Source organism: Triplophysa dalaica, chromosome 3 (assembly GCF_015846415.1).
Source record: "Triplophysa dalaica isolate WHDGS20190420 chromosome 3, ASM1584641v1, whole genome shotgun sequence".
NCBI classification, from domain to species: domain Eukaryota; kingdom Metazoa; phylum Chordata; class Actinopteri; order Cypriniformes; family Nemacheilidae; genus Triplophysa; species Triplophysa dalaica.
In genome coordinates, this window is record NC_079544.1 from 20,294,740 (window position 1) to 20,320,082 (window position 25,343).

The following is a 25,343-nucleotide window of genomic DNA, read 5'->3' on the forward strand; positions in this document are numbered from 1 at the left end:
AGTTTCTGTGGTTTCATCTGTTCAAAACAAACCGGTTGGTTTGGCTATAATATAGATAGCTTTTCTCTTCATTTTGTCATTGCTTGTATGTAAGGAACACTCTAACAAATGAATTCTTTTCATATTTAACACACTGCACACTGTTTGATTGACATTCACAAACACACCCACTAAGCTTCTGTGGCCATACCCCTTAAAGTGCTAGTTCACCCAACAATAAATATTCTATCGTCATTTACTCACCCTCAGGTGGTTTCAGACCTGTATAAATGTTTTTGTTCTGCTAAACACAAAGAAAGATATGTGTAAAAATGTTAGCAATTTTCAGCTCTGGGACATTATTCACTACCATAGTAGGAAAAAATATTGTACATGTTTTGTTCTGTTGAGCACAAAATAAGATAATTAGAATAGCAAACAGTTCTGTGGCACCTTCGACTACCATTTAATTTTTCCTACTATGTTAGTCAGTGATGTCCCAGAACTGAAAATTGTTAACATTCTTACAAACATCATTCTCTGTGTTCATCAGAACAAAGAAATTGATGACATGAGGGTGAGTAAATATGGACAGAACTTTCACTTTTGGGTGAAATATCACTTTAAATTGTGCACCTGACAGTTAAAAAACAGAAAGGCTTTGCTTTGATTTTACAATACACATGAGAAATGTGGTATTCTGTATTGTAGTGTGCGTCTCTGGGTATGACGCATTGCCATTTTAACAATCTTGCTGTCATAGCAACTGAAATGTGTTCCTAATCCACACAGGGGCAGCTCAAGAGAGAGGACTCTAAAATTCGACCCACTCTTTGTTTCCCCCTGGTGGACAATCTACTGAAAGACAATACAGACGGCTGTGCACTGGCTGTACTTCTGCACTATTACTGTCCTGATGCAGTGCCATGGGAAGGTAGGAAAACACATGGTTCTGACCACAAGTCTTAGTTTAGACTAAATTTAGTCTCTAGACTTCTCACAGTCCACAGAAAAGTTACATAAACAGGACATCTTAGGCAGAAGGAGCGTGTATCCACTATCAGACACGATGATAGGTATAAGTATTTGTTTTTTGAGAGAGAACAGCCCTTGACTTTTGCTTGGGTTGTGATAGACCTCACCAGAAGTTGGTGCTGATTAAGCCTCAACAAAATGCATAGTAGAATGTAGCTCTGTAGATAAGATACAGACACACACAAACCCACATAAGGGAGACTAAAACACTCTTAGGGCAAAATAGTGGCTATAATAATACAATGACAGCGCTCCTTTGTTATTTTCTGTCTAAAAGTACTGTAAATACTGTACAAGATTTTAGTTTATTACAAAAGACGTAATAATAATGATTGTTGGAAATAAAGAGCTGAGACACAGAGAAGGCTGTGACATGTCATTTAAAGCTGGAAGAAAGAAATGAAAAGGGGAAAAACAGAGAGAGAGTGGGATTGAGTGAATGGAAGAGAAGCGAGAACAGTGGAGCAGTTATTCAAACATAAACACATCTCCACCACCCCATGACCATGACTGTTCTGCTCATTACATCACACATTCTGATCCCGCCCACACGCGCTTCTGAAATTCCATTGGCTTCTACTTGGGTTCTGCAACTGTTCCCTCAGATAAACTCTTAATGCTACTGGCTGTCGTGTGTTATGTTCTCTCCCCTACAGACATCTGTGTGAAAGAAACAATGTCATTGGCTGACAGTCTGTACAATCTTCAGCTGATCCAAGAGTTCTGCAGAGAAAACCTGAACAACTGCTGTCATTTCACCCTGGAGGATATGCTGTATGCCTCCAACAGCATCAAGGTAAAGCATGACGTCTCCACATTTAAGAAGAGTATTATAAGATTTTCATGAAGAGAACAGAGGGGAGTTTTTAAATCATATCTTCACATCTCTTGAGCAAAAATGTGCAATCTATGGCCATTTTGCTACTCAGTTTGATCACTAGATTTTATTTAAAGAATGTTTAAAACATTATAAATTCTAGTCTTTAAACGCTGTCTAATGTTTTTTTTTCACATTCAGTTGGTTTTGTAGCATTTGTTTACATCTGTAATTTAAACAATAATGTGCCATTTGTTTAGACAGTGTTTGTGGCACAACACAAACAAACATTTATTATTATAATTATTATTATTATTTATTGGTGTTTTTAATACCGACACTATTTACAGAATTGAACTTTTTACTATTTACATGAATTAAACATAATTTTGTAACTCGGTGCCACAGCTTGCGTAACCGACATGAATGATGACTGAAATTTGGGCTTGAAAAGTATATTATTTTTACAATTTTCTTCAAACATAAAACATTAAAATGTTGTTTTATATACTGTACGTAGGATTGTATTACAGTATAAAGTAATATTTGCTGACTTATCTGTAGAATGTTGCTAGTTGTTGTTCCAGGGTTTTTTCCTACAATACATAAATATTTCCCACTTGTTTCAACACAATAAACAGGAAACGGAGTTTACAAGATGATTCTTGAACAGTTTGTATTGTGTGGTTGTTATGATAAAGACTTTGCACACTCTCTCATGATGTTCTACAGATATCTGTTTTTAGTTAAGATGTATGAGTGGTAGCTGGAGTATTCCAGTGGATTTTACCAGGACTGATGCAGGGTGGGAGAAACGACCAGTACGTGTTTCAAAACTGACCGTTTGTGAAGACTGAGTCATAGTATGTGTGTGTGTGTACCAGAATTGAACTGCTGCCAAACTCTCATGTATTTTACTGAAATGGTTTCTCTTATCTAGATAGACAATAACTGTCATCACACAGTAGCCTTATTTCACACACTAACATTGAGTTATGTTTTCCATACTGGTAAGCTTGGCAATGGTGGCTTTATGTCCTGGGAAATGACTGCAATGTCATATGAGCACAACTGCTTTGGTCGATTATGTAACCCAAATTAAAATGCCTGTCGGCTGCCTCAGACATTCACCATCTCTCCAGTACAACAGAGTCACATTTTACCAATTGTTCAGTGATTTTAGCCTCGTGCTGTGTAATTGATTTAAGTAACTTTTCATGTAATTGTGGTCAATAAAGGGCAGAATATTTCAGCCAAGAATGAAAAAAGAGACAGCTCGGTCTGTTCTGTTCGTGTCAGGCTGCCCCGGTTGTTTTGTGTCTCTATTTGGGTCAGAACACCCTTTGATTCTCAATACAGAATGAGATTCTTTAAAGTAGCTGCGCTGTCAATGCAAGCACACTATTTTAAAGTATGCAGTATAAAACACATTTGTGAACGTGCTTTTTACAGTACCAGTTTATAAAAAGAGTCTATTTCTAAAAGAGAACTGAGAAATGTTATCAAACATAATTACAAGTACAGCACATCACAAATACAATGTGTTACAGCATTTCATTCATTCATTATTTTTATTTATTTACATAGATACAAGGTCACAGATTTAAAGCCCTTTGTCATCATTATCTGTTTCAAACTTCTCTGTCTGTGGTCTGCATCGTTTTCTTATGTTTATCACTGTTGTTTGTGTGATTTCAGAGTAACTACCTTGTGTTTATGGCAGAGCTGTTCTGGTGGTGTGAAGTTGTCAAACCGTCTTTTGTTCAGCCACGTACTGTGAATACCAAAGGTGAGGTCCGTCTTGTGTCATTGTGTTGTTATACATTTATTAATACAATCTAAAGTCATTTCTTCTGTAGTTTCAGACCCATCACAGACCAATGACATGGCTCCCATAACCAAACAGAACCTTATTCACAGACCCGACAGTCCAGATGAAACCAGGTTTGTATTACAGTTTAAAATATTTTTTAAGAAATTAAAGTTCCAGTGTATGCAATTTACCGGTATCTAGGGGTGAGGTTGGGAATTGCAACAACGTCTCACTCCGCCCCTCCCTTTTGAAACACTACAGAGGCTGACAAAGAAAAAATATGTTTTCATTTCTTTGATAAAGAAGATATCATATTTACGTAATGCGCTCTTGTAGAGCAGTTTGTCCGTTTAGGGCTACTGTAGAAAAACATGGTGAATTCCATTGAAGGGGAATCAAAACAAAACGCTTCATTATGTAAGGTCTTTATACACATTTGTAGACATTTAGTTATGTATATTATATTGCATTTCTGTCAATAGATCCTCCAAAACATTACACATTTGACCTCATTGGAATAATTTAACATCATATACTTTGTCATTTTAATAAAGTCTGATTTTATATTTCAAACTGTTTTGTACCATAGGTCACAGCCTAAAACTGACAGCTCAGGTAATTCAATTCATGTTTATTTCTGTAACACTGTGCATAACTTGGCATTTAGCAGAACAGCAGGGGGGAAACACGAAATAAATAAATGAACAGAATATAAATGTTGTTTATTCACAGCTGTGATCAGGCGGCCGTCCTCCATGTCGTATGTAGACGGGTGTGTGGGGACATGGCCAAAAGAGAAGCGGTTTGTGAATTCTGTGTACTTCCATGCATTATATAATCCCAGATGTTTAGTATAATTTAATATATGACCATGACATAAGCAGTCTCAAGGTTTTACAGGGCGATGGATGAATAAGTCTTTCTTCACCCCAGGTCTACAGCTCATGGCATTTCGTTTGAGATTCCATTCGACGACAACGAGAGTCCGTCTTCAGGTCGTGCACTGAGCCGATCGGCGAGCACTGAAGGTTTAGGTTTTAAAGTTCACCACGCTGCCCGAGGCATGCGGAAAAACTTGTCATTCCAGCCTGTTAATGGAAACGCACACGGTAACTTACATCAAGAAGATGATGAGGATCCAAGCAGACGCCCTGCCAAACAGAGACTGGGAAACCACACTGGGTACATCTGTAATTTCTATTTGTTTAACTTTGCCTTCTTTATCACTTATGGGTTTGATTCCAATCAACCCGGATACTGATAAACTTTATACCTTGAATGCACTGTAAGTCACTTTGGATACAAGCGTCTGTCTTTACTTTCATGCAAGTGACTGAATATTTCATGTTTCAGGTACTCAAACGGTTTGTTGGCAGATGATGACCGCAGCCCTCCGTATGACCATTGTCCTCAACCCAGCACCCCTAGCATAGAAGAAGCCCTGAAGATCATCCACGACTCCGAGCGACCCCACAGCAGCATGCAACCCCCACCAGATGAAAGCACATTTTTCCTCCATGACCCATCTTCCCGCAACCCCGCCGCTGACCCGAACCACTCTGAGGACTCTCTCTCCAAAGCCCGGCCAGATGACATGGACCTAAACTCCGCCTCTACCGACATGGATACAGGAATCCACGTCCGGACGGAGGATATTCAAGACGGACAAGATGAGGATTCCTCTTTGAAGGATTACTCAGATATGGACCAGGACTACGAGGCTCGTTCGTGTCCCCTTCCGGACATGGCCGGTAGTCCGTGCCCGACCCTTTTAGGAATGAGGTCTTTGGCCACCAGTATCGCCTCCTCGCTTGGTCCCGCAGTGCGTATGACCAGTTTTGCCGAGCAAAAGTTTCGTAAGCGATGCGATGGGCGCAGCAGCAGTAGTGGTGGTAACACGCCCGAAGGTGCTGAGATGAACGCAGGAGCCACCAGCTCGGTTACACCAGATGCATGCAGCCCTGCTCGGGTCACTTCGCCTCGTGACCCCTCCCACTTGCTGGCATCAGAGATGGTGCAGCTAAAAATGAAACTGGAGGAGAAACGCAGGGCCATCGAAGCTCAGAAGAAGAAGGTTGAAGCTGCTTTTACACGTCACAGACAGCGAATGGGCCGGACAGCGTTTCTCAACGTGGTCAGACGTAAAGGAGTTGTGTCACCACTAGTGAGTCACAACGATGCTCCGGATGACCAAGAAAAGCAGACCATCGACCCACAACCCCCAAAGACGCCTTCAAGTTCAAATGAATCTGATTGTAGACTTGAAAGGTGTAGACCAGACGGCGCACCACCGAAATCTCCTCTGGAGGAGGCGGGCGTGGAGGTGGATCTGACTGAGTACACGCGATCCATCGAGCGTCTGAACACGTCTCTGAACTTCCTGCAGACCGAGATGCAGCGATTGGCCCAGCAGCAGGAACGTATCATGCAGATGAGTGAACATCAAAGCTGGGTAATCTCTCCACCAGATCCCTCGCCACGGAAACAATTTCGAGAGTTGCGCAGCAGCAGCGTGGTGGGACGGGGCTCAGTGGGCTCACTGTCACCCATCCTGTCATCCACCGGCTCGCCACATACTACGCACCGATCACCTTCTGCCATCAAAAGGAAGTCTGCGTCCTTCCACGCCAGGACACCTCGAACGCCACGTCCCAATGAGCTGAAGGTCACCCCCTTTAGCCGCATGCTCAACACCCAACAGTCGGTGGACAGCCTGCCTCGACTCAGACGCGCATTGCCGAGCCAGATGCAAACCACCTCGTTTGCCTACTTGGGACACGATGAAGGTCCTTCAAGCGAGAAGCCACAGAATCAAGATTCCAAAGACAAGCAGATGTCTGGACACGTGAACGAGAAGCAGGGTGAGGAAAAACAGGGAGATGGTGAAAACAAGAAGGTGAAACATAAAGATGAACTTAAGAATGTCGCAACGTCTGATGTTCTTTCTCAGCCGATAATGGCGGTCTCGGCCACCGGGAACGCCAATCAAGAAGATTTAGGAAAGAAGGCTCTGATTGAGGTTCCCCTCTCAGAACTTAAGCCTTTGGAAGGACATGATGTGGAGAACAGTAAAGAAACAGAAACTGGACTAGAACCCAGACCAGACCAGAAGATGTGCTGTGGTTTCTTCTACAGGGTGAGACTCTTATAAGATATACATTGGAAATGTAGAAAGCAGTTGCTCTAAATATTTAAAGAAATGTTTGCTCAAAGGGATAGTTCACCCAAAAATGAAAATTCTGTCTCTTGTTCGAAACCTGTACAAACGTCTTTTTTTCTGAATGTTAGCAACCAAACAGATCTCATCTCCACTTTACTGCCATAGTTGGGAAAATAAATACTATGGGAGTCAGAGGGGGATGAGATCTGTTTGGTTACTTACATTCTTCCAAATATCTTCATTTGTGTTTAGCAGAACAAAGACATTTATACGGGTTTGGAACAATCTGAGGGTGAGTAAATGATTTTTGGGTGATCTATCCGTTTAACAATTTAAACCTAAAAACATAATATAATTAGCATAATCCCAAAGCAAGCAATACATGCTTTTATTATTACTTATAGAAATGCTGCACTATATTATAGGAAAATGCATTATGCAACTTGACACAACTTGATAAATAATGCAGTATATATGCAATACAATAATGCTAAAATAAAATCATTCAGTTATTGCCAATCATTTCAATATTTTGATGTTTTTGAAACATTGTGTACTAGTTCAGAATTGGAATTTGTAAGTTAAAAAACTGTCAGCTGTTCTTTATTGTTCTTCTATAGCAAAATGTATATACTTGATGTTGTATGCACTATTAATATACTGTGTATATATACATGTGTATGTGAATATACAGTATATATTCTATCTGAACATGAGATTCAAGAATGTCTTGTGTGTGTTTGTATATCAGGATGACCAGAAGGGGGAGGATGACATTGCTCAAAAAAAAGCTGCTTTATTGGAGAAAAGGCTGCGGAGGGAGAAAGAGATGCACATCAAGAAACAACAACAGGAGACTGAGATAGAGCAGAAGAAAGGATCAGCGCGGTATGAAAACACCACACACAGTTATACCAAACTTTACACTGTACACTACACAATGCACACAAAAACACATACAACCAAATAATAGAAAAAGTGAAATGTCTCAATTCTAACATTTAATAGAAACTAAAGTAAATGCATTTATTCACTGCGCACATGAACAGAATTAAAACGGAAGAGGATCAACAGAAGAAGGAGGATGACAAGGAAAGGCGAGACTTTATTAAAAACGAGTATATGAGGAAGAAGCAGCTCAAACTGATGGATGACATGGATAGTGTTATTAAGCCCCGCACCCCAAGTGTCAAGCAAAAGAAGCCACGCCCCAAATCTATGCACAGGGACATAATGGAGTCTCCAAAATTTCCAGCGCGGACTGCAACAGGTACACTGTCAAATCCAGGTTGATCCAGTTTTGGTGAATATATCATTTCAATTCCGAATATTTCACTAAGCATCAGTTTTTAGTATTAAATATGTTATGTAGTAGCTTTGTTTTTAGTTAAGAAACCCAGATTGACTTATAAAACATATTGTTTGTAAAACATAAGCAGATACATGTACTGTGTTTTCATCTTTAGGGTCACGGCCACGTGGATACTCTGTGTCCAGCTTGTCACTCGCCTCCCTTAACTTGGCAGACAATGAGAGCATCCAGTCAGATAAGAGAACATCCAGGTGAGACCATTTCTACCGTCCAATTTATTGACATGATTTACAAAGTTTGTTGTTGTAATACTGACACGCATCTATTCCTCTGACGCAAGTCTTGTCCGTAACCCGCTGTCTTTGCTCTGTATGGTATCTTTGTCTTTTCTTTGTGCTGGTTGCTCAGAGGCAGCAGACTGTCGCGCGGCAGTCTGTGTTTCTTTCTGAGCTCTCCTAAAGGGAGAAAGGGAAGGTCAGTCAGCATCACACTCATGTCATCTCCTCACAGGGCTGATGGCTGTCATTTCAGCTTTGACACTGGATAAATTCATGCTGCGTGTTTGGACATTGAATCAATTTTTTGAAATGATCATATTATGGTTTTGGATAAAAATGTGTAAATAAAACTTATATAAATTGTTGTGTAACATTATCAGATTTTATTTAACATGACAGTTTTGTTTTTCTGATTTTCTTGTGACTTCATTATTGGTTGTTTTTTCTGCTTAAATCGACTACAGCAACAACATTTTGCCTATTGCATAAGCTTATAAGCTTTAAAATTTCACATATTTTTTTATGAGGCTTAGCGTGACATTGTATCGTAACTAGGTGTGTTCTGATATAATCAATATGGAGTCAGTATGTTTTAGTCAGGTCAGTGGTTACTAAATTTATTTTTGTATAATGCAAATTTTCTACTAGTAAATACTTTATGAGCTACACATTAATAATACAGTCTTTGGGAATTTTCCATTTTAACAAAGCGCACATAAATAAATAAAACAAAAACCTTTATGTGTAGACTGAAAGTAAATTTGTTGCTAGAAACTAAACGTGTGGCACCTGGTTAAGACGCAGTGTGATGAGTTTGTCTCTGCTATTTCATCAATGTTTTGCTTTTGTGCTTTTCTTAACCCTTCAGCTTCTCAGCATCAGTGTTTGGAGTTATCATACATTCTGATGTTTGGGGGCGGTGTATTTGTTGATTTATATGAAAAGCTTCTCTTCCTTTTTCAGTAGAATGAAAGTGGTCACCTATTGAGTTACAACGGTAGTCATCATGAAAGAGTTGCTTATAGAATATGCGTGTTCTTCCTCAGGCCTGACTCTGCAGAGGGCTGCTTGTCACCGTGTCCGTCGGTCGGTGGTAATGGAGAGAACTGGGAGCTGGAGTCAACGACATCATCTGCAGCATCAAACACAGAGTATACAGGTGGGCTGTGGACATGACACCAACACTGAACCTCTGGTTAGGATCTTGATCTGCAATATTCTTTAAGTATTATCTGTAATAAAATACAAGTTTGGTATGTTTGCCTACGAGTGACAATGAAACAGCCAGTAGAAAATGTGGTCTTCATAAAAACAAACCTTTCAAACAGGTGTGACATAAAAGATTCTATTTTGTATGTGAACTATAGTCTCTTCTGAATCTTGTAGTATATTTGTCCTCTGTAGGGCCAAAGTTGTACAAGGAGCCCAGTGCTAGGTCAAATAAATACATCATCCAGAATGCACTGGCTCACTGCTGCCTCGCAGGCCGTGTCAATGAAGGACAGAAGAACAAGATCCTGGAGGTAAGTACTGAATAGCTTGTGGGTGAACAGATTTGCTTTTGATATTTGTCAAGTTTTCTCTTACATTTATGCATTTGGGCAGACGCCTTTATCCAAACCGACTTACATTGCAATAACCTATACATTTATACTTAGGTATGTGGCCGAACCCACAACCTTGCGTTGTTAACACAATGCTCTAACCACTGAGCTACAGGAAAGCTCTTCATTTCATGGGTTTTATTCCCAGAGAACACATTGGTTGATCAGTTGTACTGTATATAATTGGATAATTCACATTAAACTTAAATTAAAATTGTAAAAAATAAAGAGATCAATATACATTATTTATTTTGGGGGGGCTTTTTAATTCATTCTTTAGAGTACAGTGACGTGTTAAACTTAAACCTACGTCCCCTCGAGCAAACCGCTCTTATTCGTGTGGACCATGTGCACAGATTACAGCTCTACGGCTATGACCTTTTTTTCCATTTTTTTTATGTGTATTTCTTTTCTTAAAGTGAAACACGGGATTTTCTGTGTCTTTGGTGTGTTATTCTTTGCATGTATTAGACACGTAAAATTGCAAAAATTAAAGTGTCGGAATAAGTGATGCATCCTTTCTAAGAGCGAATGCTCACCCAGACCTGCCTGAGACGCATCGTGTACACACGCACCCACAATTCTACATCAGTTAGTGGTGTGATTTGACTAAGACCGCCCAAATGTATACGCAAGTGCAGGTGGGCGCACCTGTCAGCACAAATGCTTTGGAACCTGATGTTCCAAATATGTTACATTTCCGTCACACGCTTGCAGTATTTGACCAATCACTACGCACAGATTAACTGTCCAATCAAAGCACACCTAGCTTTTCAGAGCCATGAGCTTTGTTAAAAATTTGTGCGTTTCAGTGAGATGGGGCACAGAGGAGATACAAACATGCACAGTATGTGGAAAATACAGCGTTTTTCAACCTTAAATCGTGTATATAAATTGCATTACATCTAAAACAAAGAATAATATTTCTTTGAGCCATGTCATATGACCCCTTGAAAAACTTGTACTTTATTGGGTATAGAGTGCTGGATTGTGGTATAGTCTAAATGGTAAAGTAAGTTTTATAACTGTAAGTATCTCCATCTGTCTACAGGAAATGGAGAAAACACAAGACAACAACTTCCTGATTTTGTTCCGGGACTCTGGCTGTCAGTTTCGCTCTCTGTACACATATTACCCAGAGGCGGAGGAGATCAACAAGCTAGCTGGCATCGGGCCCAAGACCATCACTCCCAAAATGATTGAGAATCTTTTTAAATACAGCTCGGACAAGAAACAGTTTAGCAAAATACCCGCCAAGACCATGTCGGCTAGCGTAGATGCCATCACCATCTACGACCACCTCTGGCAGAACAAGAAACAGAACACACCCAAGAAACTTTTTAAATAAGGGACGGATACCGGGAACTTTGAATTGTTCCTTCCTTGTGGTGCAACCTGAATGTAGAGAAAACACTTTTGCAAGCTTTTACTTCATTTTTATGTTAAACTTTTGTGGCCTTATGCTTGTCTTGTCGCGTCTCTTTTGCTACAGTATGCTTACAGCACAGTTATTGAGTTTATGAGCATTGCATTGTATGAAGATACATGTCGCCCCTCTAGGTGTAAGAGACCATTAGGGACGTGTCACACTTGAAGACTAACTTCTCTGAAGGTCATGCAGTTCTATGGCAGTATTTCATGTACTGGAACCTCAGAAACTCACTGTGTTATTTAATGTCTGAGTTTGTTTATATTTCGGATAAGATTTGTAATGCTTGTTGCACAATTACTTCTAGTTCGGAGGAACGTGTGTGTGTACATGTATCTAAACACATTAGCTTTAGAAATATAAAATACATTCCTAGATAAATTGCTATCACTTGTAGTATCTCTGCCTAAAATGTTTGAAATATGCATCTTAGAATTACAGTCAAGTTTATTTGGCTGTTTAAGTAAAGGGGAGACATTATTGATTATCAAAAAATGAAGCTTTTGGTGCATATTATTGGTAAATAATGTCGTTACTCATTTTTAATTATAAAGTGCATTTTAATGAGCTGGGACATTTTGACGGGCTGTTGTCTGGTGATGTGTTGTCTCCAGATGGAAAAGAATTGCAAGACATTTGTTATTTTTACTAAGTGAAGTAAATCATCGTTTGAATTTATTGATGCTGTACAGATATAGTTTTTCATACTAAGCCTATTTTTTAAGCCATTGAATATTAATATTTTTCATATGAACAGATGATGTTTAATAGGTCTAAGTATGGGTAATTCCTATCAGTGAGCGATCTCTGAGTGATGAAAGCAGAAGAAAATGAGAGCTGTTTGTTTTTACATGATGTTTAATCTTTTTGCAGGTCACGTCCGCTTTGTCCATCATACGCTTTTGTCTGTTTGTATTTGAATGTTAACCTCAACATAAATACAGATTTACATCTCAAAGTCTTTGACGAGTTTCATCATTTCTTTCCTTGTCATTTAATGTTACTTTGTGATTATATTTGTGATTTATTACGATCAGTATTATTTGATAAATTCACAATAATTCTCAAAATTAGTAGCTGCTAAATTGTTAGTGAACATTTCTCAGGGTGGGATTATTTCTTAAAGCTATAGTTTATCCAAAAATGAAAAGTTTGACATAATTTGCTCACCCTCAACTGTATACATTTCTTATTGTGCTTAACAAAAATGAAGATATTGTAATGAACGTTTGTAACTAAGCCATTTTGGGTCACCGTTGACTCCCATAGAAGTCTTTGTCATCTTATGGGAGTCAATGGTGACCAAAATGGCTCATTTACAAACGTTCATTACAATATCTTCATTTCTACATTTTACACGCAATGGAAACTTACTGTATATATGATAAACACATAAAGCCGTCAACCACAACGTACAGTATTCATACATCGTGTTATAGACCTTATATTTTAGATTTACATTAAGCCAGATATATGACTATAATGCGTTCAAACACTGCTAATTACTAATCCCCATTGAGCCTCGCTGTTAAATAACGCGCACATGAACGGGACTGGGCGGTACGTGCGGCCTCGCGTGCGTGTGCACGGATTGGTGGGGCGCACAGAGGAAGCTCGCGCTTGACAACCAGCGAGCGCCGCAGACAACAAGAGCTGCTCGCGCTACGACCAACGGAACAAATACATCACATCGTCTGTCAAACACTCTCAACACGTCCGCAGAGGATTTCTGCACTTCGCGTATATGTAGAGATCACCAGGTGAGATTTAAATAGATGTTTTGCGCCTTTTATCGCGTTGTTTTGAGAAAAGGCGAGGCCGGTGAGGCTGCTCCTCCGCCCGGATGACACACTCTCTCCACCCTCTGTTCTCGAGATGTAACCCGGGTGGATGTTCACGTCTGCCGTTAGTTTCTTAAGTCTGACAGTGAATTAAGTGTTTGATGTGATGTGGTTTATCCAGCACATGTTCTGTTCTGTGTAAGCGGCCCCTGTGCTCGTTCACATAGATGCGTTGTAACGGACCCATGCGGGTCTAGCGGTGGTAAAGCATGAGAAAGCAAATCTCATGGTCGAGGTTTGGGTGTAGTTTCAATTCTTTACAGCATTAGTAAAGCTGAGAATAAATACAACAAATGTCATTGTGTTTAAAGAAAAGGTCAATCTGGATTATAATAATGCTTCTTTAACCGCAAACATACTGATCAGATGAAAAATCGACAATAGTTTTGTATTAGGTACTTGATGTAAGACAATGAAAGGAACACACTTGCTTAATATGAAGAATAATATTGAAGAACAGGCTGTTTTGGTTTAACAGGCAGGTGGAATGTCAGGGCTCCTCCCATTCTTGTGTTGTTTACAGTACATGTGCTTTTTCTGGTGTGATGTGCCCTCTGGGTTATCATTATGTCCTCAGATGTCATAATGCATTCTTTTAGAGCTACTAATAAAACAATACGTATATCAGAGTTATACTTTATGTAGTTTTAAAGTTCCGTGTTATGTTGAATCCCACTCTTCTTTTGGCTTGATGTTCTGTAGTGGTTGAGGATGCCTTGCTAATAAAATCAAAGGTGGGTCAGCCAAAGAAAAGACTGGTAATGTTGTCCGGAGCTATTCAACATAGTGGGCCACTAAGGTCCAAGTAACCCATTAGTGTCGGTGGACAACAAAACGTGTCCCTTCCCCTTTATATTTAACCATTGTGCGGGCCTTTACAGAGTTCTCACCCCTTGTTTTTAATAAGTGAATGCTAAATGGATGTGCTCTTTGTTTTGTGCCCGTTCTCAGACAGCTTGCCACCATGACGGCTGAGGAGATCATAAACGTGAAGGAAGTGGAGATCATTAAGGTGATGCTGGACTTTCTGAACTCGCGTAAGCTGCACATAAGCATGCTAGCCCTGGAGAAGGAGAGCGGGGTCATCAATGGCCTTTATTCCGATGACATGCTTTTTCTCAGGTATGACCTACACTACAGTCAGACCTGATGCTCAGGTAGAGGAGAGGAAGAGCTGTGTGTTGACAGAATTATTAAAATGTTTCTCCACTTCTATCTTATGTTTCATTGTTCTTAAGAAATTAATTCACAATACTGTGGTATTTATATTGTGTAATGAATACTTTTATACATACTGTGTGAAGATGAATAATTGGTTTTTATGTACCATTGTAAATACGTGCCAGTACAACGGTGTCAAACAAAACTAAGGTACTACCGTGGTTGGTAGTGTAGTCTAAATTTGTCTGAATTACTTGTTGGCCTTGAACCTTGAATATGCTATGAGTCAATGTGTCTAGCCACACTTTCTAAGTTTAGACTCTTTCTCTTTCACCCATACAGGCAGCTCATTCTAGATGGACAGTGGGATGAAGTGCTGCAGTTCATTCAGCCGCTCGAAAGTCTGGATAAATTTGACAGAAAGAGGTCAGACATCCGCTCATCGAACTGATTAACAAATCCAATAAGTGTTTATATTGGAGACCTCAATTCATTTTGATTTTAGACTATTTTAATCTTAATCACTTTAAAGGTTTTCAAGATATGTAGCCTGAATGTTATATTTAAAAATACAATTAAATTATTAAGAATTAAAAACTAAAATTATTACTTATAAAGTTCTTAGCAAAGGTGGGAGGAATTTGATTATGTGGTCCGTCAATCATTTTTCAAGCGTATTTAAACAACCACCTACAGTACCGGCTGCACACCTGTCTTGCGACAGTTTTTCGGGCATTCCTCTGCCACCTCGACTCATCACGTGACCAAAAATAATTTCTTTTAATCCAATTTATTAGCCCAGGGGGCTAGCTCATAGCTTTAGCCAAGACTTAATTCATTCACCATCATAAGATTGGATGAGCAACTAAACTTGTGAAACACATTTCGAATAAATTGGACACTGTTGCAGTTTTTCATCTTTAGACTATTTCTGACATATATTCTCTCCTCTTAGGTTCCGCTACATTGTTCTGAAGCAAAAGTTTCTAGAAGCTTTGTGTGTAAATAATGCCATGTCTGCTGAAGATGAGCCACAGCACGTAAGTGGCAACAGCGTCACCGTGGTAACCGGTGTCGTATCAGATGAGTTGTCACATGTCATCTCTGATTCATTAAGTCTGTTATGACGTGGCTGCTTTATTTACTTCTTAATATTTCACTTCTTCTGAAAATAATAGAAATGTTTAAATTAGTCTGCATCTTTATCATAGGTATAATGAACAGCCATTCATTTGTTATAGCTGAAACAATTATTGGGTTATTACTGACCTAGGGCTGTCAAACAATTATTTATATAAAATAAACTTTTATATATAATTTAATTTAAATTATAAATAAATATATAAATATAAATATTTACTAAATATCTATCTGTGTGTGTGTTTATAAATACAAAATTAATATGCATAGTGCACAGACATATTTTATGTAAACACAAACCTTTATTTTGGATGTGATTAATCGTGTGACAGCCCTAAACTGACCTTGGAATGTTTTGATCGGCCAATCAGAATTAAACACGATGCACTTTTGTTTGAGGGATGCGTTCGCTTTTTGTGATTCAGACTCAGAAAACAAAGTTTTGTTGCAGAACGGTCTGATCAACATTCTTTTGATGCACAATTTAGTTGGAGCTGACCATGCAGGAGGCTGTGAAGTGTCTCCATGCTCTGGAAGAGTTTTGTTCATCTAAAGACGATTACAGTAAGCTCTGTCTGCTCCTGACGCTGCCCCGCCTCACCAACCACTCTGAGTTTAAAGACTGGAACCCCAGCACGGCACGCGTCCAGTGTTTCGAGGAGGCCTGCGGTATGGTGGCGGAGTTCATCCCGGCAGATCGTAAGCTGAGCGAGGCGGGGTTTCGCGCCAGCTCCAATCGCCTCTCCCAGCTTTTGATCAAAGGTGTCTTATATGAGTGTTGTGTAGAATTCTGTCAGAGCAAAGCCACCGGAGAGGAGATCACTGAGAGCGAGGTTCTTCTGGGTATAGACATGTTGTGTGGGAACGGCTGTGATGACCTAGACCTCAGTATGCTCTCTTGGCTCCAGAACCTGTCGCCCAACGTCTTCTCCTGCGCTTTTGAACAGAAGATGCTCAGCATCCACGTAGATCGTCTTGCGAAACCTGCCAAGACCGGTTACGCCGACCTGCTCACTCCACTCATCAGTAAGCTCTCCCCGTACCCCGCCTCTCCTCTGCGACGCCCGCAGTCCGCCGACACCTACATGTCCCGCTCTCTAAACCCGGCGCTGGATGGTTTGTCCTACGGCCTGTCTGGGCAGGACAAGAGAGGACCAGGTACAAACGGAGGGAAAACCTCGCCCATGTCGCACTCGTTTGCTAACTTTCAGCACCTGAACCGTAGTGTGATGATGGACAATTCAGGATGTCACAGCATCTTTGAGGAGTCACCTGATAGGTAATCATCACTTGTTACACACTTAAATATCTGCACTGGAAGATCATACAATGTTTACGAGCACACAACATTTTCATCTCAATTTAATGAAGTGTTATTAGGGGTTATTAAATGTTATTAATGAAGTGTTAAACCTTGTGAAAATATGGTAGTGTGTGACATGATAAAGACTCTAAATAATGTCCTTGGGTGGGGCTGAACGACCAATGCTCAGATCAGAACCAGTTCAGAAAGCGGGTGTTATTTAAGATAATAATGTAAACTCTCTGGTCTTGCAGCTCGAGAACTGAGACTCCATCTGATAAAATGTTGAGCTCACCTGTTCCTCAAAACTCTCGCCCGGCATCTGCCCCGGGTCAGGACGCCTCAGCACCAGGTTCTGCAGAGAAGAATGAGGTATTCTGTCATTTGTCAAAGCTATTAATTAATCTTCTTAACAATCTTCTCCAATTTCGATTAATGACTCCCAAATTAGTTGTATATTGTTCTTGTTATTTACATGTTACTGTATGATGTGAGAGATTTTCCTTTGCATCATAGTTAAAAGGCAATATGCCCATCTCTTTGCTTCTACATGTTGTAAGTCAATGCATATTTAAAATGTTGCACAATATATACACTCCCCTAAAGGATTATTAGGAACACCTGTTCAATTTCTCATTAATGCAATTATGGTGGTGGTGTAATGGTGTGGGGGATGTTTTCTTGGCACACTTTAGGCCCCTTAGTGCCAATTGGGCATCGTTTAAATGTCACGGCCTACCTGAGCATTGTTTCTGACCATGTCCATCCCTTTATGACCACCATGTACCCATCCTCTGATGGATACTTCCAGCAGGATAATGCACCATGTCACAAAGCTCGAATCATTTCAAATTGGTTTCTTGAACATGACAATGAGTTCACTGTACTAAAATGGCCCCCTCAGTCACCAGATCTCAACCCAATAGAGCATCTTTGGGATGTGGTGGAACGGGAGCTTCGTGCATCCCACAAATCTCCATCAACTGCAAGATGCTATTCTATCAATATGGGCCAACATTTCTAAAGAATGCTTTCAGCACCTTGTTGAATCAATGCCACGTAGAATTAAGGCAGTTCTGAAGGCGAAAGGGGGTCAAACACAGTATAAGTATGTTGTTCCTAACAATCCTTTAGGTGAGTGTAGATTAGCATTCCAGATTCTTGATATATTGCTGCAGACTGTTATTATAAACAGGCTTTGTTGGTGTTTTTTAGCATTAGAATTCTGCATGTGCAGTCTCAGCTATTTGCCAGCCACCCCCTTCATAAACAGCAGGCTCATAAATAACTGGCCAGCTTTTGTAGTTCCTGTGAGCTTTGATTGGTTGTCGACGGTTGCTAGGAATGTGTTTGTGAGGTAATAGAAAAAGCTTCTAGAATGTTGTCTGATGGAGATTTTGTGAGGAGGGATCTAAACCTGTGCTTCCAAACACTAGGCCAGAGCCCCCCAGTGGGCCATAAGAGGCATTGCAGGGAGGCTGTGCCACAGAATAAATCAAAATGTTCTTTGAAAAACAGACGTTTGATTTTATAACTTATGAACTGACTATGTAGATTTTGTTACTCACTTTGATGTCATATGTAAACTGTATGCAGCATATATTTTAAATTATATTTGTAAATAGATGTTTAGATCATCTTACCTTCATCAGAATATGATTAGCAATTTGTATGATTGTACCTTGTAATCAAGGTTTATTTTGTGCAGTGAGAGAAGTTAAAAGGATGAGCTGGAAATATCATAATGTGGAACGGTAATGTGTAGTGGTATAAGTTTGTACTGTATGTGTTGATGTCAGAGGTGCATTTTGTAGTTTTAAGAGTGTGTGAGTCAGAGTCACAATTTCACAGTTCCCTCCCTGACTGGATCTTAAATACATTACAGTAGCAGTCTGTGAGGTGAGGTGTTTATTGTCTTCACCATGATAGAATGTCTTGTGTTTGTCTGTAGCTGCGGGACTCCACAGAGCAGTTTCAGGAGTTTTACCGCCAGCGTCTACGTGTGCAACAGCATCTAGAACAGAAGCAGCAGCAGAGGGAGCTCTACCAGCAGATGTTACGGGAGGGCGGAGTCCAGCAGCACGAGGCCCCACCCACCGCTGAGCACAACCTCACAGAGACCTTCCTCTCCAGGTCAGAAAAGTTGTGCATTATCAACATCATCACTTCCTTAGCTCAGAAGTCAGTGTGTATTTGTAAACTTCAATTGGTTTGCAATCCAAATACGCAGGAAGGAGTTGATATCTGATGCTGAGAGATATAAAAGAAAAGGGAAGTTTGAATATCAAGTAAAAAGCTAATGTGATGACAGAGTCCAGATGGTGCAGGGTGTGGCCAGGAATTTGGAAGTGGGTGGAGTTCCCTCGGGACACATATATACATCCGCAAATTCTGAGACCTGTTTTATATTCGACACATTTGAATAGTCGTTGTTTAAGCTACCAACAGAGTATTCACAGGGCCCTGGGCAATGTTTCTATGGGTGGACCAGGTGGCTATATCATGACCCCTGCCTTAGTGCAAAACTTCATATACAAAAATAAACTCTTTGATGGTGGTGGACCTCGTCAGAAGGTCAAGGAAACCATTCATGTGTCTCCCCTCCTTTTCCCTTTTTAATAAACTTAACAGGAAATGAGGTCACTTTAAGACCCTCCCCTCCTGCTCAGCACTGAAAAGTCTTTGTTTTTGTTGCTGTGGTTACAGAGAAATCCTCAAACAGAATCACAACAAAGTGAGGTTTTGAAACCGTGCCGTTCCACTGATGATGTCAGAGCCGTGCATAATGCACCGTGTCAGACAGGAGGGGGGACAGGCACACACAATCATTCATTGTTCTGTCAAGACAATCTTTACAGAATTTATAAGAATAAGTTGAACACATAAGTTTAACAGTTTTCTTTTTTAGTTTATTATGGGGCTTCAGAAATAAAAATGATTTTTACATTGTGCACACTGGTCTAATGCCACCTGCTTCATGGGTTTTTGAACAAATCCCCCCTTGACTAAAGGGTAATGACCGGTTGTGGTTACTATGCTGTCGGGTGTTAATATACACATGGGGGGAGGCAGAGATTTAGAGGGAGGGATGAAAAGTTAATGAGATGAACCCATACAGATGGTGAAGCGAGGATGGAGGAGTCCCTAAGGAAACATTTTGGTATATATTCAAGGGTTAGTTTGTGTGTGTAATGAACAAATATAAAAATCAGCTGTGATGAAATATAAAGTTTCCTAAGGAAGTCTTTTGATCAAAGTGAATCATATAGGACTTAAAAATGACATAAATATCCTAAAAGTAAAATAGAATAAAACATTGCTGGTGTTCATCTTGGAACAGAACAATGATACTTACATATTTTAAGATGTCAGGGCAACTTATTTTTAAGACCGCTCGAACATTTATATTTAGTCTGTTAGTAGTGTCTTAAATCCCTCAAGCATCTTTTGGTGTAACAAAGCGAACTTTAAAATAACTACGGTTTTATTCTCAAGAGCTTTGCTTAAATGAATGAAATTCGCTTTGTTGGCAAACATTTATTTACGCAAATGTTTATTGAATAAAATTGGTTTTGTATTAAAAGAAACCAAATGTTTGTGATGCAATGACATGAACGGAATAATTAAGAAAGCATCCCAAAGAAAGCCTGGAATAAATGGGAGCTCGTCCGCATTGTTAAAAAGAATCTAAGGGAGTTTTTTGTGTGTTTGCAGGTCTATTCAAAGGCTGGAGGAGCTGAATGTTGGAATGGATGATTTGGGAGAAGAAGTGCAGATTCTCTCTCAGCAATGTAATGGGGCCAGTAATAACAACAGTGTATCAGGAGAAGCTTCGGCCACACCACACACACAAGTAGAAGGTAGTGGAGCCATTGACGTGGTCACCAGCACTCCACAGAGGTTAGCCGGAGAGACAGTCTTACCTCCCCCCAGCCAGTCACCTGTGCTGCCCCAGAGGTGAGAGGTCACAAGATATTATCCTGGTACTTTTGTTCTTTGTGTTTATTTCAGGTACTGTATATAATCATGCAACAATGCTGAAGTCTTTTTTTTCTTATCATTTGCTAAATAGTCGTGTAATTAGGATAGTGTGGAACGTGTCAAATCTTTCCATCAGTGGTGATCACCCTGTCAGGGTTTTTTTTTCAATACATGATGGTACATTGTTCGTTATCAATCATTACATAAAATAATATCATATAAAGTTAGAGTTAGTCACATGGGAGTTGGTTACACATGGGTCAGTGGATGAGGGTCTTAACAACAGTTTGTTTTCTGCAGTTCTCAGAAGGACCCGACAGAACAGAATAACAGCAGCTTGACCTGCTCTAAGGGCCCAGAGGTACAGCGCCCCCTACAACTAACATACATATCATGTACAACTATCTAATCTAGCAAAAAATCCTAAATAGTAATGCACTGACCGAAGATGTTTCTGTTCATGTGCTTCAGAAAGAGAAGTCTAAAGCCAGGTATGTAATGGTGAACACCCTGGAGGACACACAAGCGGTGCGTGCAGTGGCCTTCCACCCCACAGGAGCGTTATATGCTGTCGGCTCAAACTCTAAGACGCTGTCTGTGTGTGCCTACCCTGATACACTGGATACAAGGTCAGCTCAGCTCTTATACCAACTGTAAATTGCTTTGTTTGTGTGTTTTGTTTTGATATCTGACTGGAAAAAGACATTGAAACGTGTTAAAGGTGAGGGATCATTGTAAATGACAAAGTAGTGATAAAATGTGTTTAGAAGATGACACAAGATTTTGATGTGCGCTGTGGTTGTTTTGTTGTCTTGTTTTAGCGGCTCGGGAGCAAGCAATACTCCAGAAATCCGCTTTAAGAGAAACAAGCATCACAAAGGCTCCATATATTGTGTGGCATGGAGCCCCTGTGGTCAGTTACTGGCCACCGGATCCAACGACAAATACGTCAAAGTGCTGCCCTTCAACCCTGAAACATGCAATGCTACAGGTGAGAGATATAGAGCTTCCTATGCACTACACATATTGCATGTCTGAATGTAAATATGTTACCAGGATGTGCAGTGCATGTCAATGTCCAGGATTGACTTTGGTGTAGTTTGGGTCATGGTCAGCCAGCTGGGCTACATGAATATTAATAATGTTTTCTCTCTGCTTCAGGTCCAGATCTGGAGTTCAGCATGCATGATGGGACTATCAGAGACTTGGCGTTTATGGAGGGTCCTGAAAGCGGAGGAGCCATTTTAATCAGCGCTGGTGCTGGAGACTGTAACATCTACACAACGGACTGCCAAAGAGGACAGGGTCTGCACGCACTGAGTGGACACACGGGTACAAAATCACACACAAAGATCTAAAGGGATGGCAAGCATTCCACGTCCCTGCAAACAAAATATTTCTGAGTCCTTTGATTTGTCTGTGGTCAGGTCATATCCTTTCTCTCTACACGTGGGGGGGTTGGATGATCGCATCTGGATCTCAGGATAAGACGGTGCGTTTTTGGGACCTGCGAGTACCCAGCTGTGTAAGAGTGGTAGGGACGGCCTTTCATGGCTCAGGTGAGCTTCAACATCTCTTTCAGCATCTTGTCTTTCAATGACCAAGATAATCATTAATATGGTGACTAGATGGTTTAAAATGGTGGAATTTACAACATAAATATTGTCCTTGGATTTTCAGTTTCAAGTCTTGATATATAAGTGTAATGGCTTGTCACTGTGAATGTTTGGTCATGTGATCCTATTGTGTGTGATATGACAGGCAGCCCTGTGGCATCAGTAGCGGTTGACCCGAGCGGACGTTTGCTGGCAACGGGGCAGGAGGACAGCTCCTGTATGCTGTATGACATCAGAGGTGGACGCATGGTTCAGACGTACCGGCCGCACTCCAGCGACGTCCGATCGGTGCGCTTCTCACCCGAGGCCCATTACCTGCTTACAGGATCCTACGACAATAAGGTCATCGTCACTGACCTGCAAGGTGAGATGTCACCTGTTTGTTGGTTTATTCTGAGTGCTGTTAAGTTTCATTTATAATATAGATGTTAAAATTACCTGCTACTACTATTTTTATGTGTATTTATAATATTTGCTTATGGATGTAAAACTTATATTTAATTTATATGAACTCATATTTAAGAAAACAATTTGTGAAAAAATATGCTTGTTCTTGTTTATAGAAAATGGAAAAGGTTCTGTCATCATTTATTCACCCTCATGTTGTATGACTCTTGACACCTTCTTCCGTTGAACACAAAACAAGATATTTTATATCTCTGTGGTAAAAATAGAAACAAAGTCAATTTTTAAGATATCTACTTTGGCATGACGAGGGTAAATAAATAAAAAAGTTGATTATCCCTTTAAAGATCTAAACCATGCCTTTTGAAATTATGCTATCACAGGGGACCTGACGAAACCGCTGCCGTTGACTGTAGCTGGCGAGCATTCTGATAAAGTGATCCAGTGCAGGTGGCACACACACCACCTCTCTTTCCTCTCATCTTCTGCCGACCGCACAGTCACACTTTGGACACAGGCCACGTAGAGCCAGCACCAAAAACAAGGGCGACAACACACACACGCACACACTGCAGGAGTATGTCTATGGCATTCTTTGAACAAATCTCTGTGTGCTTGTTGTCTATCTGTAACTTGTACTGTTTTTTTTTTCCTGGGCCCTGTGATCATCAATGCAAGCTATATTTAGGTACATATTTTAGGTGTGTGTATGTGTGTGCCTGCGAGTGTGTGCGTGTGTTATGACCCTGAACTATATTGGGTTTGATGTGTTATAGTATACTTGGCTATACGTGTGCTCCCTGAGCCATTTCATGAAATAACTCTTATTAAACACTGCATCATTCATCCATTCAACTCAGATACACAGACTCAACGATGGCATGTGATCTGTACTGTGGCCTTTCTCAGATTATAGTGTCTGCATCTACCCTGCATAAACATCCACTCTCTGCAGTTCACAGCACTTGTATACCTGCGTGTTTAAATCCAGCTTTTCTAAATACTTCTTGATGTTTAGCATCCTGCTGTATTTTTTATTTAAGTTACTGCTTTGTAATGTGTAACATCCTAATGCAAACCATGTGAACTAATGTTTGAGTGGCAGGTGCGACCATGCTTGTGTTTGGATAAATATGAACATTATTTTATGAATTGCTGCAAATACTACATCAAAGTTCAGCTGTTTGTGTGAGACATCAAGGGAAGTCAGTGTAAAGTGGCTGGCCTTGAAGTGTTATTTAAAATGTTTTGTTTGACTCTCGCCCTAGTGAGAGCCTCTTACAGTGATGGCATGGAGCAAAGTGTTACATTTTGAATTATAATTTTATGGAAGGAATTTGTGATTTTTGTGTATCTGATTCAGTAATGCTTAAGTGTGTTGGGCAATGGCACATTGGTCTGTTAAACTTTTAGCACAAAACTTGGCGGTTGATATTTTAACCTCGCACTTTTTTGTTTCTTATAGCCCTGTATTTTGTTTAAATTGCACATTGTTATGGTTTGTCCATATTGTATATTTTGTAACGTAGATTAGATTATTTAATCTCATTCATTTTTGTTATTTATGGTTGTTAATTTTAAAACTGACATTTATGCTAATGAACGGTCACTAAAATCATAATACTGAAATGTGTTGTCTGACTCTATTCATCGCAAAAGTGTTTAAAGGAAATTTATTTTAAATGTTCCTGCAGATATGTCTAAATAAAAGCTTTCATCTCTATCTACTGTAGTTCTAAACTGCAAGTTCATGAGGTCACATCGGATGTTTATGCTGCAGTCTTTCTCTGGGTCCAGTGCATGTAGTCTGCCAGTTTTCCGGTTTCCAAATATGGTTTTGAAAATGTAATTCTGGCAAAAAAAGAAATCGGATACAGTAGCTATTAAACCTTTTAAACATATGAAGCTACCATGTGTACTGTAAAAGCAGTAATATACTGAAAGCTATTAATGTACAAACTGTTGAATGTAGAGCATGTGTATAGAATAGCATATAGGTCCAGCCCCCTTACTTTCGTTTTACGAGCGGAAATCCCGCGCATATCTCTTGATGTGAAATAGTTTACGTGTGTTGATAGTGTTGCATATTTGAGAATTAAATGTTCTCGTTTGATTGATGTTTAGTTTTATTTCGCGGATCTAACACTACAACAATGAGCGGGAACACGACGGAGAATCGGCTGTCCTGTACAGGTACACAAAATATAAAAGTATTGTGCGTAGAATCAGTTGATATTAGTGTAACGTGTTTTTGTACTAGGCCTATGTGCAGTATGCATTACACGTATTAAACCGTTTAAAAAGTAATTAAACAACAAAAGTTATATATTTTAAATCGTATTTATCTTTATTTCAACGTCTACTGTCAGTTTTTAATGTTATTTGTATGCACCAAGGGTCTGAGAGTAACGCAATTTCGATTCTCTGTATGTATGTACTGTACATGTGGAAGAATTGACAATAAAGCAC

General features: G+C 39.9%; 2 protein-coding genes across 3 annotated transcripts in view; both read left to right on the forward strand.

The window, feature by feature from the left end:
- The window catches only part of camsap2b (calmodulin regulated spectrin-associated protein family, member 2b), a 32,539-nt gene extending 20,151 nt beyond the window's left edge, over window positions 1-12,388 (forward strand). The window contains exons 5-18 of the mRNA XM_056744642.1: window positions 772-913; window positions 1,671-1,810; window positions 3,530-3,620; window positions 3,691-3,775; window positions 4,234-4,259; window positions 4,377-4,446; window positions 4,578-4,826; window positions 4,998-6,780; window positions 7,556-7,692; window positions 7,854-8,074; window positions 8,271-8,367; window positions 9,441-9,553; window positions 9,799-9,917; window positions 11,050-12,388. Of these exons, the coding sequence (XP_056600620.1) occupies window positions 772-913; window positions 1,671-1,810; window positions 3,530-3,620; window positions 3,691-3,775; window positions 4,234-4,259; window positions 4,377-4,446; window positions 4,578-4,826; window positions 4,998-6,780; window positions 7,556-7,692; window positions 7,854-8,074; window positions 8,271-8,367; window positions 9,441-9,553; window positions 9,799-9,917; window positions 11,050-11,346 (3,570 nt within the window). The 3' untranslated portion in view covers window positions 11,347-12,388. The remainder of the gene's footprint in view (window positions 1-771; window positions 914-1,670; window positions 1,811-3,529; window positions 3,621-3,690; window positions 3,776-4,233; window positions 4,260-4,376; window positions 4,447-4,577; window positions 4,827-4,997; window positions 6,781-7,555; window positions 7,693-7,853; window positions 8,075-8,270; window positions 8,368-9,440; window positions 9,554-9,798; window positions 9,918-11,049) is intronic.
- Window positions 12,389-13,041: 653 nt separating this feature from the next.
- On the forward strand, window positions 13,042-24,597 carry wdr47a (WD repeat domain 47a). 2 transcript variants are annotated; one of them, XM_056744670.1, is made up of 15 exons: window positions 13,042-13,187; window positions 14,220-14,390; window positions 14,772-14,855; window positions 15,385-15,469; window positions 16,058-16,848; window positions 17,127-17,244; window positions 18,824-19,005; window positions 20,587-20,829; window positions 21,154-21,214; window positions 21,325-21,482; window positions 21,675-21,844; window positions 22,015-22,185; window positions 22,281-22,412; window positions 22,615-22,833; window positions 23,258-24,597. In XM_056744670.1, the coding sequence occupies exons 2-15, from the start codon at window positions 14,233-14,235 to the stop codon at window positions 23,398-23,400; spliced, it is 2,715 nt and encodes a 904-aa protein (XP_056600648.1). In that variant the 5' UTR covers window positions 13,042-13,187; window positions 14,220-14,232; the 3' UTR covers window positions 23,401-24,597. The 2 variants fall into 2 exon arrangements, with proteins under 2 accessions (XP_056600648.1, XP_056600649.1); XM_056744671.1 differs by having other exon boundaries at window positions 14,224-14,390.
- The last annotated feature ends 746 nt before the right edge of the window (window positions 24,598-25,343 follow it).

Bases quoted from the DNA above. Each gene is read 5' to 3' on its own strand.
- wdr47a (XM_056744670.1), top strand. From the start codon at position 14,233: ATGACGGCTGAGGAGATCATAAACGTGAAGGAAGTGGAGATCATTAAG. The intron at 15,470-16,057 runs GTAAGTGGCAAC...TGCACAATTTAG, and splicing joins CTGAAGATGAGCCACAGCAC to TTGGAGCTGACCATGCAGGA. The intron at 19,006-20,586 runs GTCAGAAAAGTT...GTGTGTTTGCAG, and splicing joins ACAGAGACCTTCCTCTCCAG to GTCTATTCAAAGGCTGGAGG.